The sequence below is a fragment of the Chaetodon trifascialis genome, chromosome 20 (genome assembly GCF_039877785.1).
Source record: "Chaetodon trifascialis isolate fChaTrf1 chromosome 20, fChaTrf1.hap1, whole genome shotgun sequence".
Classification (NCBI taxonomy): Eukaryota; Metazoa; Chordata; class Actinopteri; order Chaetodontiformes; family Chaetodontidae; genus Chaetodon; species Chaetodon trifascialis.
The window spans coordinates 13,139,074-13,157,796 of record NC_092075.1 but is presented as its reverse complement, the minus strand read 5'-3'; the positions used below and the strand labels follow the sequence as shown (position 1 = coordinate 13,157,796).

The 18,723-nt window shown below is 41.3% G+C and overlaps 1 protein-coding gene across 1 annotated transcript in view; it reads left to right on the top strand.

The window, feature by feature from the left end:
- The window catches only part of LOC139349079 (transmembrane protein 132C), a 152,340-nt gene that overhangs the window by 34,552 nt on the left and 99,065 nt on the right, over window positions 1-18,723 (top strand). Inside the window, exon 3 of the mRNA XM_070989566.1 lies at window positions 9,959-10,886. Within this exon, the coding sequence (XP_070845667.1) occupies window positions 9,959-10,886 (928 nt within the window). The remainder of the gene's footprint in view (window positions 1-9,958; window positions 10,887-18,723) is intronic.

Below are 18,723 nucleotides of genomic sequence, written 5' to 3'. Positions count from 1 at the left end.
GCAACAAAAGATTTATCTAACAAGTTTTGAAATTGTGTTGGGTTTTATACATTGGACGCCATGAGATACTGCTTCACAGGGACACCTCTGATCTGAAGACAAGTGCTACAGTTAGGAAGACCTTCACATTTACTGCTTGGAGAAGAAGTCTTTGCTCTTCTCCACATCAGGGATGATCGTGTCGCTCCGAGGTTCACACACCATAGCATTATTATTGTTAAGCATAGTCTATTCAAATGCAATATCCTAGATGCTCTTCTCATTCTCTGTTCTCTAATTGTTTATGCTTCATATGAAATAATTTAACTGATGTTAATTTCATTGTCTGACATGGTGTTATAAGACGGTTTTTCGAATAAAAAATGCGAGAGATTTATACAAATTACGAAAAACAAAACTCTTATTATGTCTCCATACACATGTTTGTATTTCAAGACAGTAAGCGATTACATTGAATTTCTGCCCATCCCTTCCTTTGAGCGTAATTAATGTTGCGGTTTGCATTATTTGACTTCCTGGAGCAGCTGCAGTGCCTCATGTCCAAGGCCTCTTCCAATTGTAACCTTGCTGGAAATGCCAGAACATTACTCACACTGCTCCTTTTTTGCCAACTCACTGCATTATTCTTAGCCACTTAACCACATCTAATTATATATTTGCACAACCCCCCCCCCAAAAAAAAAAATAAAAAAATCAGTGTATAATAATATACAGTATACCTGAAATGGATTCACTTGACGATGATTACTGAGAGTAGTTGTTATTTATAACACTGGTCTCCCTCCGTCTAAGCACACAGTCGCTTCATTTGTCACTGTCACTTCTTTTATTTGACTCACTTTCAAAGTGCGGTTACTTCACTGAGAGAGAGAGAGAGAGAGAGAGAGAGAGAGAGAGCGTGTTTCATAATCTCACCAAGGCAATCTGTGCCCTTAAATGACAACAGCAGAGCCCACATACTTAAAGTTGAAGCCTTCGATTACCCCTGTGGGTGTCCTCGTAGGAAGGCTAACTGCTCTTCTGCTCCGCTCAGCACATTTGGCCCCGTTCCTTCAAGAGCTCTCGTCTCCGAGTTCATCTCATCCAAACAACCACCGGCTCCTTAGCGGCTCCCTTCGCCGCCATTCACCTCCTCCCTTCCTGACACTGTATAATGCACAACACAGGGCCCGCAGGCAATGGGCAGAATTGAAGTGTCATAAAAAGCCCATTCATGTCCCAAATGTGTCTTCAAGGCAGAAAGCTTTGAGGTTGTTTTCCTCTCTGCACAACTGGTGAATTGCTCTTCATTGCTGTTGCTCGCTACCCCCACCAGGGAGACATGACGCGTTGCAGACTGAGTGGGGGAAAAAATGTTCTTTATGCAGACAAAGAAATGCTTGGAAGCTGCTGGAAGTTTTCCCGAGTTGGGCATAACTAATGCCCAAACGGGGGGTTTATCTTTTTTATTTCCATTAGTGTTTCTTTAAGATTCCTGTAACACTGAAATACATTATTTCCAAGCGAGCAGAGATGGAGGATGGATTTTAAATGTCATTCTTAGCAGCAGTTACCTTTTGGATGTAATTGAGGCAGCTTGTGGTGCAGCACACTGGCTGTTTAAGAAGTGACAGCTTACAAACAGTTCATTTTCTGCATTGTTTAGACCATGTAATATGTAATTACTCTCTGCGTCTCCATTTCAGCAGAGAAAAGGGGGACATTTTAACTTTCTTTGTGCTTGAAGATAATGCTGAACTTTCGATTTGCTCTATCACAAAAACGGACACTTTTCAAACTTAGAACGGTTACCTGTTCAAGACTCACTAATGGTAGAACGCATAATCAAAGAATGAACTGTAGCATCTAAAATTGGTTTATTCTCTTTTCAGGCTACTTCATCTATTTGGCTAAATTAAGTACTGAAGGACGGGACAGGCTGCAAATGTTCATTATTTCAAAATATTAACATATTTCACATAAATATGGATTTATCACAAAGGCTTAATTTTTCTTTGTGTCTTGGCAGTATTTAACATTACCCCTACTGACATATTAAAACATCTATTTTTAATGTGCAGAATGAATAATTAAGCCTTTGTGATGGTTCCCTCTTCATTGTTAAGTGATGTACATTTGCTGCCAATAGCTTCATTTATAAGATTATGGCTGCCTATGTGAACGTGAGGAATGCTCTCGCTCTCCTCACACAGACCTCCAATATATCTTTATCGATGCAACTGTATATGTGCGTATGTGTGTGTGTTGCGTGCTAGAAAAGTAAGATGAGAGACAGGCACCGGGAGAAAGAGAGTGGACAAGCATGCTGTAAATTACTTATGTTCAGTCTCAGGGAATTTATTGACAGAAACGACCCAAAGGCCATTTTGGATCTAAAGAGGTCATAAGATTTGTCAGAGATGAAAACAAACTCAAGTCTTGCAGAAACACAAAGCTCAGACTTATTACTGATATCCAAGGTATGAAGCCTGGCCCCATCTATCTTGGTTGGGTCACAATACTTCATTTTCCCTCATTTCTCTGAAAGGGGAAAATATGATTCCACCTATCGATTGCTGCATAAATGTGTTGCCTAGTGATGAAAGATGAGGTGTGCTTTGCTTTTATGTGATCTGATTAACCTCCAGCTGGGAGTGGGCTCTCTGCTCTGTCCTGGTTCTCCTGCAGTGTCAGAGTGCATGTGATGGGCACTTAGAGCGATTAGAGTTCCTGTGTGTTTTGTTTGTGTTGAGATACCACCCAGGACATTTCACTAACCACTGGATTGTTTTGCTAGCCGCTGAACTCGGTTGTATATCTAGTAGCCTACGCTGAATTTAAGAAGCCCCAAAGTGTGATATTTAGATTGTAAATGAACAAGCCTGAGGAGCCCATTCTTTTACTTGCATCTCCTAAATTAGGTATTTGTTTTGTGAAGCATTTTTTTTATTTGACCGTTGATTCTTTTTATTTTTCAGTTCAGTGCCACACTCAACTCCTATATCAGCTTACACAAGTCTTGTTTTTTTCTGATAAGACTCATGTTTTAATGCCTTTCATCATCATCTGTGATGTGAAAACATCAGATTTCCACACAGTAAAAGTAAAAGTGTACAACCTGCTCATAGTTCAGTCATACAATCCCAGCGCGCCATTGAGCATCTCTCCTGCTGGGTTGCTGACATCCTCATACCTAAACGACTGAATAGGTCGATTGCTGATGACTCCCAAAATGAGATATATCACGGATGGAGAGTACCAGCAACAAGCCAGTACTGGACCTTTGTCCACAAGTGGGTAATGCTGCCAAACAGTCACAGTTTGACAGTCCTGTGTTTAAGACCTGAAGTGTTTGTTTGACCCAGCCATCTACCCAACCTTCCTCCATGTGAGGACTTACTCTTTAGACTATGTTACCTGACCTGATTACAGTAATAACCTACTTGCAACTCGACCAATGTGTTTGTTTTTCTGCTGAGGACGGGTTCCAGCCAAACAGTGGACAGCATAGAGGACATTGTACCACCCTCAAAAAAACGGTTTAGCCAGCTTCACTGATAGTCATCACAGGAGCAGCCAACAGACAGAGTTGCCCTGCCCTGCCTAATGCTGCCCTCTGCTTCTATCACCGTTGTCTGCTTCCATCACAGTTAGTTTTGTGGTTTTCAATCATTTTGAGACTCAGTTTGTAAAGTTTACTGCCTGCCATGCTTTCTCCAGCATTGCTTGGTGTACAGGGACGCAGATAAAAACAAAAGTGCAGAGATTTGACTGACAAAATGTGAGTCAACGTGATATTCTCTACTGATGACTCAATCTGTCAACTTTTACAGCGCAGCCTTAAGTGGAGTATTGTGGTGCAATAATGCTTGATTAAATTTGTTAAAACCAGTCCTCAGTCAAAACAACAATTAAAACAGTAGTGTGTTTTTTTTAGTTGCTTTGCTAATTGTCGTGCTGCTCAGTGGGTTGGGAAACATTCAGCCTCCTCTCCCCTTTATGTGCACACAAGACTTTATCAGAAACCGTCTTTGATAAGGTTCTTGCACTTTGCCAATGGCATTTTCTCCATCTGAGCAGCAACTGACATTTATATCCAGCTCTCCAAGAGCCCAAAATACCCTTTTCATTCCATTGTTCTGTGGCTAGAAACGAAAAAGTTACCCCTCATACTCACCGACAGTAGGTCTATTGATGGTGACTTCAAGGTCCCCAAAGCAGCTCCTCGACAGTGGATGCTCCCACATAGAGCACATGTTTAACAAAAGGAAATGCCACGTAAAGATCAGGTCTTAATGTTTTACCTTGTGGACTTACGAAAATTTGGGATTTCAAAAGCTTTTTAAATGTCAGTATTAGAAGGCACAAAATAAGATGTGCCTTCCTCCTTAAAACACACAATCAGCAAAGTAAAAAGCTTTGGTACATCTGGACACAGAAAGTTCTCTATGTAAGTCCCAGAGGCTATTGAAAAGATGTTGAAAAAGATAACTTGTATTAGACTCTTTGTTTGAAAGTTGAAAAGACACGTTTTTATAAGAGAGCGAGAAGCAAGAACAGACAGCAGGCAACTTTTTACAAGTCAATGCGAGGTTGTGTGAAAGTATCAAGTATCTAGTTTTTGGACACACTCCATTCTGGTATTATATAAATATATTTGTATTACATGTTTAAATTTGCAGCAAGTCTACAGTAAACGTAAACACTAGCAAAAATGCAATGACACTGCTAACATGCTGATGTGGACCAGGTTTAACCCTAAGTTTAGTCTATCAGCGTGCTAATTATATGCTAATTAGCATTAAAATTAAAGGACAGCTGAAGCTGATGGGAATGTCATTCGTTTTGCAGGAAGTTTTTTACAAACTGACCTGATGATGGCATGAGATGGAAAGTTACACTTTCCACACCAAATCATCATGATAAACAAATTAGTTGTGGAGATATTTCACTCAAAACTTCAATTGTTAAAGTCAATGTGTCACAACTTTTTCATTTGTTGAGGATTATTTTCACCTGTGCATTAATCACATTGGACACCAAGACAGCATCTGCGGGACTGAGTCCAAATAAACTACAGTGCCAATGTTCATGGTCATGAGATAACATGTCGCCCAGTGCCAGTTTGACTGACTGATGTGTTTTTAATATTTTATGCATGAAAATGGATCTCTGTGTCACAGAGGAAGAAGACACACCGTCCTTTTCTTGTTAGAAGGATAAATCCAGTGCAGGTCTTTTCAAAGGATTTCTTGACAATAAGAAGCGCATAGAATATTTGCAGACTATTCCTTTGAGCCTGTCATAGACCCAAACACAACTGTTTGGGGTGAATAATGGATGGACAGACAGGCAGATGAACCAGATTTAGATTTCACACGCCAGCCTTGTCAGTGACCACTTGTTTTTTCAGTGATAGAAAAGACAGCAAGAGTTGCATCAGCAGGTTGGAAGCGGTGAACTCTTGCACAGGTGTTTCTAAAGCAGCAATGTTCTGCCGTGTCGGTGATGGCTTTCCAAGAAAAACAAGTCTAATTTTAAACAGAAGCAAACAATGAAGGAGCCATGTGGGCCATGCACATCATCTCTTGCTGTGCTGTAATCTTTGACTCTTTCTGAGCCCTTACAAGGACGCAATCGGCCGTCATCATCACCTCCCACTTCCCCCCCGTTTCTATTCGTCTTCCCACCTCTTGCCTCGATCAATTCTCTCTGTCCCTGTAGACTTCATATTAGAAAATCTGTTTGATTAATGTATTTCTGAAGTCAGGCCAACTTAATATGTTTGACAGGGAGTGGTTGCAAGATGCACACATGGTGGAGGATAAAGATAGAATGAGAAGGGGAGGAGAGAGGCAAGATGAAGGGATTATATTTCTTGGGTGAAGTTCTACTCAGGTCGCCAGGGATGAGAACAGGTGATTATACGAAACGGTTTGATATGAAGCCACACATGGCTGTCTCGGGGACATGAATGCTTTAATACCATTTTGAGAGTTTATTTTAGAAGTTGGTTGCTGCATGTCATAGGAATTCCATGGAAAATACTTAAAATGCATTTTAATTCAGTGTCCCATGCTCCTGTAGGCCTCCTGGCTCACGCTCCATGAATATAACATCAAGACATTAAATTCTGAATCGAACATATGTCTAATGATGAGGCCAGTCCAGTTCAGCTGCATGTTTGATATGTGATCACACTCCTCAGCCCGCGTCCTGAGGGGCTGGCAGTGCCCAGAAATCCTCCACAAGAGTTTACAGCCAGGATTTAGCACCCGGGTTAAGTTATCTGCACAAATCATTCCCTTTTTCATTTGCAGAAACAGTCCTGCAGACATGATTTACAAGTACAGTAGCTGCAGACGTAAAATCCAAGGGCAGGTCAGGGCTGCAAATCACACCGGCTTTGCCTCTTTATTTACAACGACCTATTGGTGTCATAGAAAGGGACATATTCTAAATCTGAAGTTACAAATTACAACATTTTTCTGCTGTAATGAGGTATTTAGTTTCATCTATGGCATGATAAATGGAAACTAGGACAGTGTGTCACATCCCCCAGAGAAACAGGGAAACAGGAAAATCCTCTCGCTGTGCTGTAAGCATGATCCAGCACCTACTCCCCTCTTGACATTGCTCTCTGTTTTGTCATTTTTGAGAGTAAACATTATTCTCTCAGTCGAAACTGTGTACCAGCAGTCGCTCGCAGTGAGGTGTCTCAGTGGAGGTCTTTACATCCTCAAGTCAGTGGTGGAAAAAATTCAGTTTAACAGTTTGAAGAAGGTGCACAACATGAATACAAACAAAAAAGCAACTACTTACAAAACAGCGAAACTAATTTGGATTTCTGACTCACTTTTATTATTTTCAGGACTTTGTTAGCTATATCAGTGTCAGACTTTTTGCTATTAATGCATATGATTAAACAGAAGAGAGGTCTGGAAATTTGGCTGTTTTTCATTCAGGCAAGCAACACAATTTTCATAGCTGTGATACAGAGTTCTTATTTTGTAACATTTTCATATGTGTATGGGAATAAAATGGACCTATTAAAAAATGGATTTCTAAAAATTTAGAAATCTTTGATTGCCATTGAGGGTCCAATCCACATTCAGACTGGCATGATATACCAAAATAGGCCGAGCTGTTCCAGTGTACCTTGATTTAAAAGTTGTAGCAAATGAAGAAAGATTGGCTATCGACTCTCTGATTGATTCATCAAGCCCTCCATTAGGCTGGGTTACAGCCAAAGACAGCACCTTTTGATAAAAGACATCTCTCAAAGACATACAAATGAAAGGTAGATAATGAAAACATCGTTTCAGCACTAGTAGCTGCACATAGTCTGATCTATTACTGCAAATAGCCTTATGCATAGTGCAGAATCAGGCACAATATCCCCTTTCATGACTCTCTGCTTATGAGAGGTACTGATTTATTAAATGGATATATAAGATCATCTTGATTCGTGCACATAAGCCTTATGTATATAGTGGTAAGGACAGTAAGCTTTTGTCATGTTTGATGTCTCCTAAAAAACAAGTGAACTTCAGATTCAATAATGTCATTTGAGGACCAGATTTAAAATTTGTATCCTAAACATTCAGGTGAAACAGGGTTTTGAGGATGTGGGATAAACCTTCAACGCATCTTCGTTTCATCCCACCTCTGTGTCAGAGCTGATATGATCCTTTCTGAAGGGCTGCTCTTGTGCCTGATGCTCGGTCCATCCGTCTGGCCAGCCGGCCATTGCTCTGCTGCCACGGATTTTCACAAATCACTGCCACGCCACGTCTCCAGCAGCACAGAGGGATCGGGACAGAAAATCAATGGGCTCTCATGGGCTACTTCATCAGTCCAAATATCTGGAGCTTGATGGCGAAGAGAAACGGGGGTGGGGGGATTTGCAGGATGGAGACACAGAGGGATGTCAGCAGGTTTTAGGGCCACGCAGGGTCTGGTGAGGTCGGATGGGCATGCTGGCTTGTTTTAAGATGGGAGCGTGCAGTGGTAGAAAAACAAAACCAGTCAGAGGGGCTGGGGCACAGGTGCCAATATGATACCTGAGTTCAATTCCCAATATCAAACATAAATTTTTCAATACCTTGTGAGGCCGTAAGGCATGTCTCCTCAGGGGAGTTGAAGCGGAGGTGTGGAGGGAGAGACACGAGGCAAAGGTAGTGTAGTGCACCAAGTGAATGCAGAGACACCAGCATGCAGAAAGTTGTGACGCATTTATGGTGAAACAGTTCCAAACTCGAAGATTTAAATAGCTTTATACTGTACCTCAGCAAACTGCATCAAAGCCTTTGCAGAGTCTTAGCTCAGTCAAATCTGAACCAACAGCCACAAGACACATATTTCTAGATTCCATTTGATTTACACATTCTGAGGTTATCATCACGAATAAATGTCCATAATTCCCCTTAAAGAAAAAACACACTTCTTACAGCACCTGAACTTGCTTAAGAAAAATCACATTTTTAAGTTTTCCTCAGGAGTAAAATAATCCAGTGATAGTTGTCTGTTCATCCATGGGTGCATTGCAAACGGGCTCTGCAAATAGCTAATTCGGCATTCTTTTGACTGTGACAATGTGCCAGAATGTAAACAAATATGTAACAAATAATAATAACAAATATATCTGGAAACACATGGCTCAATCTGTAGCCACTGGCTAACTCCGAGTCCATGGCAACATTGTACTTATTATAACATTAAATCATATGGGTGTTACATTGGGGGGTACAGGTGTCTGAATTGTGTGTGTGTGTGTGTGTGTGTGTGTGTGTGTGTGTGTGTGTGTGTGTGTGTGTGTGTGTGTGTGTGTGTGTGTGTGTGTGTGTGTGTGTCAAATTTCTCAGTGCTAATGTCTTCATCCAAGCAGAAGTATAAAAACTTGAATCTCAAATACAGAGTAAATCAGTTTTTCAGATTCCCTGATTCAGATCAGGACATATTTGATCAATTAAAGAAAAATGCTCCCATACATTTTTGCCTGAGTTAACATTTTACACAGGAAACTTATATTACACGCACCCGTCAGACATCGATCAAACTGCAGAGTTGAAATGCCGCTGCCAATTAAACTTCACCGAGACAAAGCGAGATATTTTGTCAAGATCTTCCTTGAGCTTCTTCACCACCATCCACAATGTGTTTCAGTGCTTAACAGCTCCCCCTTTGTCGCACTGTTGGATAATAGTGCACATCAACAATAGATTGAAATATTTTTGCAGCATACTTACACTGATTTTTTTAGATTTTTTGAGTAAGCTATTTTTTCAGCTTTGTAGTGTGACTGCGCTATATCCTATAAATCTGCTTAGATTGGGACAGAGCTAAAGAATCAAATGCCAACTTTCCATACTTGACAGTAGTGAAGTATTAGAGGAGAATTAAATGACAGAGGGAAGGATACAGATGATCAAGTCTGAAGAAAAAAAGAGTAAAAATTGAAGAAGCAAGAAAAACAGATTGAGTTAGTGCATCATAATGAAAAGAATCGAGAGCACGGGGCAACATGGACAAGCCTGATAAAGAAGCAAGTCAGAAAGGCACAAGTGTTTTGAATTGAGTCTAACAAATTCTTTTAAATAAGAGCAGCGGCTCATGAAAGTGATATCATATGGAAATGTCTTCAACAAACCATTAAACATTCACCACTCGAACTCACTGTAGATATGATTGCCTCTGGTTGAAGGCAATGCATGCAAATGTTATGTTAAATGTGAAGCGCCTCCGTCCATGTCATGAGTTATTTCCTCCAATTTTTCTCATTTTGCTCATTGATTTCTCACCTGGCTCAGGTTTCGTTGATAGGGTTTAGACAATAAATCTTACCCACACAGCTGTAAATACCATGATGTATGACCAGAAGTGTCTGGAGTTGTTCCAGGTGTTTTTACCTCACTTGCTGAAACAAAGGTTAACTGTTAGATAACATCACCTTCTTTGTCTTTTTCTCTCTCTGTTTCAGTGGTGGACAGCAAGGTGATCCTGGAAGGCCTGCAGAGGTACGGCCCCACACCGATCTATCTGCCTGTCAGCTACCGGATCCTCAACGCTGAGTCTGCGTTCTTCCTACAGGAGGCCAATCAGGACTTAATGAGGAACTCCAGCCTGCAGGCTCGCACAGAGTCCTTCTTCGTCCACCAGGCCCGGCAGATGCCCTTTGTCAATGCTAGCTATGGGCCCCTGTCTGTCCAGCAGCCTGTCCCTCTGGAGCTGCTGCAGACCCTGCCGGGACCATTTAACGCACCCTCTTTCGCTTCATCATCAGTGCCAACATCATCAGCATCATCGTCGCCTCTCTTCACATTCAACTGGAAGGTGCACACCTACATTATCAGCGAGAGGATTCACCCCAGCTGGCCAAAGGTGCAAGTGTTGTTCTACATTGCAGGGAGGGACTGGGATGATTACAGCGCCATCCACAAGCTGCCCTGCGTCAGGATGTTTGCCTTCCATGAGACTCAAGAGGTGCGTGGGACATGCAGGCTAAAAGGCGAACTGGGGATATGTGTTGCCGAGCTGGAGCCCCTGGCCAGCTGGTTCAGCCCTCCCACTGTCAGGCCGGGCAGGCAGAGGGTCTCTGAGCAGGCCCAGGGCACTCCTGTGGAGCTCTACTACATGGTTCAAACCACGGACAGTGGAGACTGCAGCTCAGAGGATTCAAGAAAGGGCAGCACCGTCCGCACAGAGCAGCAGAGGCCGATGGGTTATTTTGCAGGGCATACACCTATGCAGCGCATTGGGAGTGTCAGGCTTTTTCAGCCGCTGTCGGAGCTGAAACTGGACAATAACTTTGTGGTGATGGTGCCCTCCAAACCCATCCGGCAGAGGGAAACAGTCTCAACTTTTCTGGCTCTGTCCACGCTTTCGTCAGTGCAGATTTTCACCCTCAGGTGAGTCAGCCTCAGTTTTCTCCACCGCTCTGCGAATGCTCCGTCATTTTCCAAACTCATTTAAATAGAAATCAATGGACGCGCAAGCAGTCATAAAGAAGGCTTGGGTAGACTTTAAGAGGAAGCAGCAGCGATAGATCAAACCTATGAGAATGCTCTATAATCGCAAATCTCGCAATGCATGACAACATTTCGATTGTACCCATCTGTCACTTAGTGTCTCATTTTAGTCACTGTGACATACACCAGGAAGAAATCTCTCAAGAAAGTCATATACTGAAGGGAATCATGCAAAATATAACTAATCTAGTACAATGCCTCCTTGTTTCCAAACTACTGTACTCTATGTAGCGGCAAACTTGTCAAATCTGTCTTCTTGTTCTAGAGATCATTGTTTGTAGGAAACACAGTTTTAGCCCAATCATTATGTTTATTGGAAACATTACTTATAGTGGCTTGTTTCATCAAAATAATCTGCAGTTGGCAAAATCAGGGATTACTTTCTGGAATTAGAGATTAGAAAATGTGTGTATGATAAGATTTTGATTTGCCACACCATGCTCCAGTCCACAGACAACGTTGCCATGACACTGATCGTCTACTGCCCAGCATCAGGTTATATTTAGCTTGTCTATTTAGGTCATTTGTGCACTAATCAGAAAAACACAACATCGTAAATGAGAAGAAATGCAAACAAGGCAGCAGTAACCAAGAGTGGCCTCATGCACTCAATTACATGGCTTTATTGTGTAAAACGACACAGGCACTCTCCTTTCCCACTTTGCATTTTGCAGAGTAAATGTTAATTTTAGCTGCCAGACACTTGCTGTGAAATAACATTATTTCAAGGACAAACAAAGACCTTTGCTCAAACCAAATCTTGGTTTTGGGCCAACTCAAAACCTCTTGGAATTTGTTTCAAAGTTTTCTGTAAGTGGAAGCATGAGTGACTTCATTGATGTTTAACTTGAGTAACAAGCTGAAAACTGAAAGCAAAGGATGAAGAGGTTTAATTTATCATTTATGGTATCTCTTTTTCTGCCCACATTTACAGAATATATATGTTTTGAATATTGCTAACATTAAACGATTATATTTTATATATATTTTATCGTTTTTTTTTTTTTTTAGCAAGTTTTTTCTTTAGAAGAGATCTACCAGCTGCTATAGAGGAAATGTTTTCTAAGATGTTTAATGGATAAAAACCTTTACAAACAAGGTTTGTTGATGTTTATTGTAACCTTCCAAGTCATTTTGGAGAGAAATTAGGGGGATATTGTCGTGCTTAAAACCCTCCAAACTGCATCGCTTACAGTCTGGAGGGGATTGTTTTGACGGGATAACACCTTAATTACGCCTTTGTGCTATTTATGAAGATTGTTTTCATGTACTCACCTTCAAAATTGCCTGTCTGAGTAAAATCTGTATCTGAGGTAATTCCACACAACAACAACAAAGTAGTTATTGATTCATTGAGCTTTGTCTTATACAAATTACCATTCAAAGTGACTGTAATTGCTCCATGTTGTGTGATGCAAATTAAGGTGTGCGGAATATGCATTTCCACTGGGCGACTTTTATGCCTGAGATCTAAATCATGGCAGATGAAACAGTTAGCAGCCTTAAAGTGGAGCTGTGACAGAGAGCCTTGGCAATTTGTCAACCCTGGGTGAGCAGGAAATCTGCCAAAAAGCCTCATTGCTTTTTCTCTCGCTCCAGTGATGATGAACTCCCATGAAGTATTAGCGCTCACAGTGTGTGTTTATCACATTTGTCAGCATGTGTGTAAATGGGAACTTTAAAGGCGGTATTTTTCCTTTAGTGCCTTTTTGCACCAGTATTGCACCCCGATCGTTCAGAAGTTCATCTTTTTTATGTTTTCCGTTGGGATGGGGCGGACTTAAAATTCAACCAAAATACCTCATTAGCAAGCAAAAGATTAAACCTCAAAGTGTTTGAAAATCACAGGCTACTTTACAGTACTTGACTGCCAGCTTCCCAAACTGTGTAAGTGAACATCCGAACGGCGGTGATTAATCTTACGTCAGCTTTGTTACGTGTTTCATTTATCCTGCAGGGTATAACCTGCGGAGCCGTTCAATACCTTTTTCTCTCAGTTGTTGGATTTCCCGAGAATAAAAAAGCGTTACTTTAAAATACCTTTTAAGCACTTGCTATCCCCATGATGGTGGTGCAATTCAAGCTCTGATCACTGGAGTGTGTGTGTGTGTGTGTGTGTGTGTGTGTGTGTGTGTGTGTGTGTGTGTGTGTGTGTGTGTGTGTGTGTGTGTGTGTTCACGATGGGTGTTTTGACTTGGCACGACGAACGCCAAGGCTCTGCTTCGTTCAATGTGTTTGCATACTGTCGGCCAGTGTTTGCCTATGCACTGGTGTGGGTGCGTTTATGGGCAGCTTACTTTACAAGTCGGTCTGTTGTGTTTCTCCCAGCGGCAAAGGCATCATTAACTATTTATGTTCTCTGAAGTAACCCCCCCCCACACTCCCTTTATCCACCTCCCCTTCTCCTACACCATACTCTGTTGTAACTTGTGACAAAAGAATACTGGGAATCTCTCTGGACAGCCTTTATCCTTACATGTGCTGCTGTCAGATGGAATCAGCTGATTTTTTCTACTGCTTTTACTCTCTTCTGCACTTTTTGATAGGACTGTAAAACTCCTCCGGACTTTGGAAAACTAACATGGCATGTAATCCTCTTAATGTATTGTTTACAAACTGATTCACTGGCGGAGGATTACTTGCATTAGCCTGGACAGAGCACCTTGAATTTTTCAAGTTCATTACACACTATTCTCCAATGCTCTCAGCAAAACTAAAGAGAGAGAAGGCGTTTCTCAAGAATCCCATTCAGCCATGATTTTGCTGTGAATTGCACTTCTTTGCTCTTCCCCAATGGCAAGGCGAAGCAGCTGCTGCTGTTGTGTGACAATACAGTAAGAGAAAAGAAGAGATTTCATTTGACTGATTATGTAAAACATATCTCCAAAGGCTACTGTTCTTCCTAATTCAAAATCAGGACGCATCAATGTATGTCATAATCCATTAGTCTGCTTTGTGTGCTTGGTTGAGAGCGAGTTCACATGCACATGTATCATTAAATTAAGCTGGATCCTCCATCCATCTTTTGTGTCACATATAAGACAGTTTGATATCTTGGTGTTTCATTTCTAGATGGTATTAGTAGTGGATGGGGCTGTGCCTTAAACACGCATTCTTTCTAATGGCCAGCAGGGGGCTGGTTGCAAAAGAAGTTTGTATGTAGGATTATGAGAAAACCCTAATTCTTACTTGATTTATTTCCTCACCAAACAATTTCCTAATAAGCTTATGATCTCAATCACAAGTTTTAAGACCTCTTAAATACAGCATGATGTTCATTTTATAAATCATGGTCTCATTTAGAGTAAAATAGACGATATAATGCAGGGTATTCTTCAGTGCGAGGCCAACTTGTGATTGACAAGTCGCTACCATGGCTTGCCCTCAGGTTGTCTGTCAGATCCAATCAAGATAGAGGTGTAGTAATGTATCCTCCCCAGCACCACCCTTTCATCCAAATATGGTCACTTCTGGCTAAAAAAAAACCAAGATTGTGACAGCTATAATGGCAAACTTGTTGCTTGAAAACCGCAGTCCACAAAGCAATGGGTGGCGTCATGGCAGGTTTACACAAGTCCCGTGCAGAGGGGTCACAGTGATCTGAATGTAAGCAGTAATTGTATACACAAACCAGAGCAAGGCTAGTGTACATAGACTCTTTTTTGGTAACAGTAAAGCAGCTAAAGCAGTTTTCCAAATGAAAAGACTAAAGAATAGCTTTCCTCAATTAGTCGGTTGTGGCCCCTGAACCCAGCAGCCTATTATAAGACAACTGTTCATTTTAAAGTTTGGCTTATTTTCTATCTTTTTAGGCCTTTAAAATCATCATATGCATGTTAAGATTTTATATTCTTTGACTTACTCTGGACCTTATTAGCCTTGGGAATCGTTAGCATACAACATCATCAAATTATGCCTGACATTACATTACTTCCTCATCTCTACTATAAGTGTGGGTTATAATTTCAAGGACTAATTTAGGTTCCTCATGTAGCAGAACATGGATGATAGCTCATATAATACTGATGCCTTGCAACTTTTTTTGCTTGCACAGCAAAATCTCCATTTTTTCTCTCTGCACTAATGTGTCATTAACTCTATCTGATCTAATCTAAACTAACCAAATGTATGTTTTTAAAATGTAATTGCGGGCTTTTAATCCTTGCCTCACAATTGTGCACGCACAGAGTCATGAGTATGCACACAAACACTCACGCAGGACTCTCGCGCACATACATGCATGGACGTGCTCTGTGCTAACTGTTAAGTCACGGTGTGTTTGTCATGCTAAGGGCTCCCGGTGGAATCAGTAATTCCCTCCTCTCTGCCTCATTAGCCATGGAGAGACTGGTGTAACAGGTTGGAAAAGGGTTCTCTAGCTACTCCTTATTCACCATGCAAATGAAAACACCATTTCCTCCTGAACAAATTAACAGGCTTTTCAAAAGATAAATTGCCCCAGCTGTATTGTAATTTTGACTAAACAATCCAACATATTTCCACAGATCCCCCCAGGGGCAGTGGTTTGCTGATGAATGCAAATGAATTTCTAATATCTGAGAGTATGAAGGTATAAGCATGAGGTTCTTCATGCAGCCCAAGCAAGTCAGGATGAGTGCAGAGTTTCATCAGGTGAAAGCAGCAGGTTCAATGCTGGGGTCTGAATAAAGAGGTGGATTTAGCTGAGGCCGGTCTGCAGCTGCTCAGATGTCAGGCAGACAGGACGCGGCTGCTTCATGTCAGCTGACTGTGATCCTGAACACATTTCAGGCGTACAGGTCGTGTGACTGTGTTGTTTGTTACTGGTCATTGTTTGCTGAAATATCAGCAGGAGAAAAGGTTGGAATAAAGATGTTCTCCTCAGTGTATTAGCCTTATCTTGACTGCACTCCTCTGTGATTCAGTTCTCAGTAAAGGTCAGCCAAGATAGGTATGTCTCTTTTCCTTTTCCATTTCCGTACTTATCTGTACTTTTCCTGTATTTTATCTGCCGCTCCGTCTTGGTTTCTCTCCCCTCCGCGTGTTGTTTAACCTTTCCCTCTCTGTACTCATGCTCTCCTTTTCCGTCATACTCTTGCTTTCCCTGAGCTTGACATGTTCCTCCTCTTTGCACTGAACCAACTGCAAAATCTCCTTTGTTTTTAGATTCAAATGAAGAACTCTTGCCTTAAATTAAGTCAATTCTGTCTCAATGTGCAGTTCACAGTGTGCTCACCCTCTGCTGCCCCTCTTTACTCAGCTCCCCCTTTCCCCCCGCTCAGTTGGCCTGCTCTCCAGTGTTTACTGTGAAAGCACAGACTTTGCTCATCTACTCATTAATAAGTAATTAGTGATTTGCAGCCTTGGGAGACTGTTCACTATTTAGATCCTACTCTCTATTGGGCCCTGCCACCACAAAGCAATCACCAGTTGCCCACAGCAAGTAATTTGAATCCTTGTATTTTCTACCATAATGATTTTCCATCACTTTTCTCCTCTTGAGTTTGTGTCGAAACTGATGAATTTATTGGACATGGAAAGCCCAGAATGTATCGCTCTGCCACTTCCCTGCTGCGTGTCTTCATTTTTTTCCCCTCTGCTCTTGCTCTGTCCATCTGCTTTGGAAAGGCTGCAAATTCCCGAGGGATTTTTGTTATCCCACAGCTTGGCAGAGGGTCGTACGATATGCCATACCATTCAGAGTGACACATGCCTCCAAGACTTTTGAGTATTGACAGGGTTAGAGGTCGCTTCGGTTTTACTCTCTCAGTGCTTTGAACTTGTAAAAGTCTTCCGGGCTTTTCATAAGGGCAGCACAGAGAATGAAGGGGGCTGGAGTGCGGTCTTCCCAAGAGAGTGGTCTAATGTTAGGATTACTGAAGTATGTGCTTTGAGTAAGGAAATGCGTACAGTACGCCATATCTATCCCTCTCAGATGTTTCAGCTTGTATAAAGATACACAGTCCACAATCTGACATACATACAGATCCTCTTGTAATAATGTGATACATCGTGAATTAAAGCTGAATTTCACACAGAATTAGATTCCCATCTGTCATTGTGTGTCAGTGTATTCATATCTGTGGCTCTTGTATTGCTTCTTTGATACGCATCTTACAGGTAATACTATAATTATTACTTCTTATTGTAACCCTGATTCTGAAAACATTGGGACGCTGTGTAAAATGTAAATAAATACAGAATGCAATCATTTGCACAGGAAGAGTGGATGGTTTTACGAAGCGTTCCTGAGCCCCATGTAGTAATAGCCTTGATACAATCATGTGTTCACAAAGTGGTGAACCTCTCTCCATCCTTGCTTGTGAACAAGTGAGCCTTTCAAGGATGCCCCTTTCATATATTCATATAAGTGACTGTAATACTGTGGAGATTCTGACATCATTAATATCTATATGTGGTAAAACAAACAGACAGCCCACAGACATACTTTACTGGCATGGGGTTGAACTGTTCTGGCAAAATGTCTCATCACAGTTTATTTTCTCCACTTAGAATAATCTCACTTGTGTAAGAAAACATTATATTTGGCATCCACAAGTGTTCATGTCTCTCCATATCCTCACTTCATGGAGCTGTCCAACGGCAAAGCAGTTCATGCAAATTACAAATTTAGACAAAGTGAGTCATCTAAACTCTTCAAACCAATTTCCACCATAAGACATTTTAGCTGCCCGGAAAAACAAATGGTATCTGCTGATGATATGTTCAGGAGGCATCAACATTTCGCAGCTATGTTAATTAACACGTTTCTTCATTACGTTTCTGACTGAAAGTATTTGCTGTTGTAAATTGGTGGTATATAAATGTAATCTTGAAGAGACAGGTTTGCTTTATTCGTGTTATTTACTAATGAAGACATGGCCCGTCTAATTACTGCAATTACATAGTAAAAGGAATGATTTGGAGGGGCTCTGATTGAAAGTGAAATCAGTCACTTGTATCTTCAGTCCTGACTTTAAAAATCCGCTTTAAAGATAAAGATAAAGCTGTTCAAAATCTGATCTTTTCTATATTTTACTCTGCTGTGTTTTGTCCACCTCAGCCTGCTCGTATTGCAGCTCTGCTCTAGGGTCACGTTCAGGGTTAGGAGTCAGGGGTTTAGCAGCAGCTTCGTTGAAACGGCATGAGGATGGGTTATATCCACTCTGACACGACTGCACAGTCATTGTGTGTTGAGTGTTTTTGTAGTTCCATCAGTCTGTCGCCCTTCTTGTGGATTTGGATGAAGCTCATGAAAAACAAGGTGTGTGAGATGAAGTGCAGCTGTTTCAATGTGTTGGGTACATATTTAATCATTTAAGGAAATATACGTATGAGAGCAGACTCAGATTCTGACATTAAAGGCATCAGGGCCAACAAAACTTGATCTGCACATCCCAGTGTTGAGTATTCTCTACTGACTACTACCTGCGTAAAAAAGACATGAAATCTGTGCTTGAAGCAGATAATGAATGAATAATAATAATGAATTGCACTGTTCAGATTCAGGTGGGAGCTTGTTGAAGAATGTTGGATTTGGAGGTTAGGTTCGCTGGCTTTTAGGTCTCATTAATCTGCTGCATTTTGAATCAGCCGAGAAAAAGATGGTGTTTCTCAGATGCGAGAAGCGAGGCTGAATAACTCTTTTTCACTTGATTCCAGCTATACAGTACCCAGAATAAAATATCAAAAATTTCCCAGAGATCTTCTTTCGTATTAGTTGTGAGATTCGCGCAGT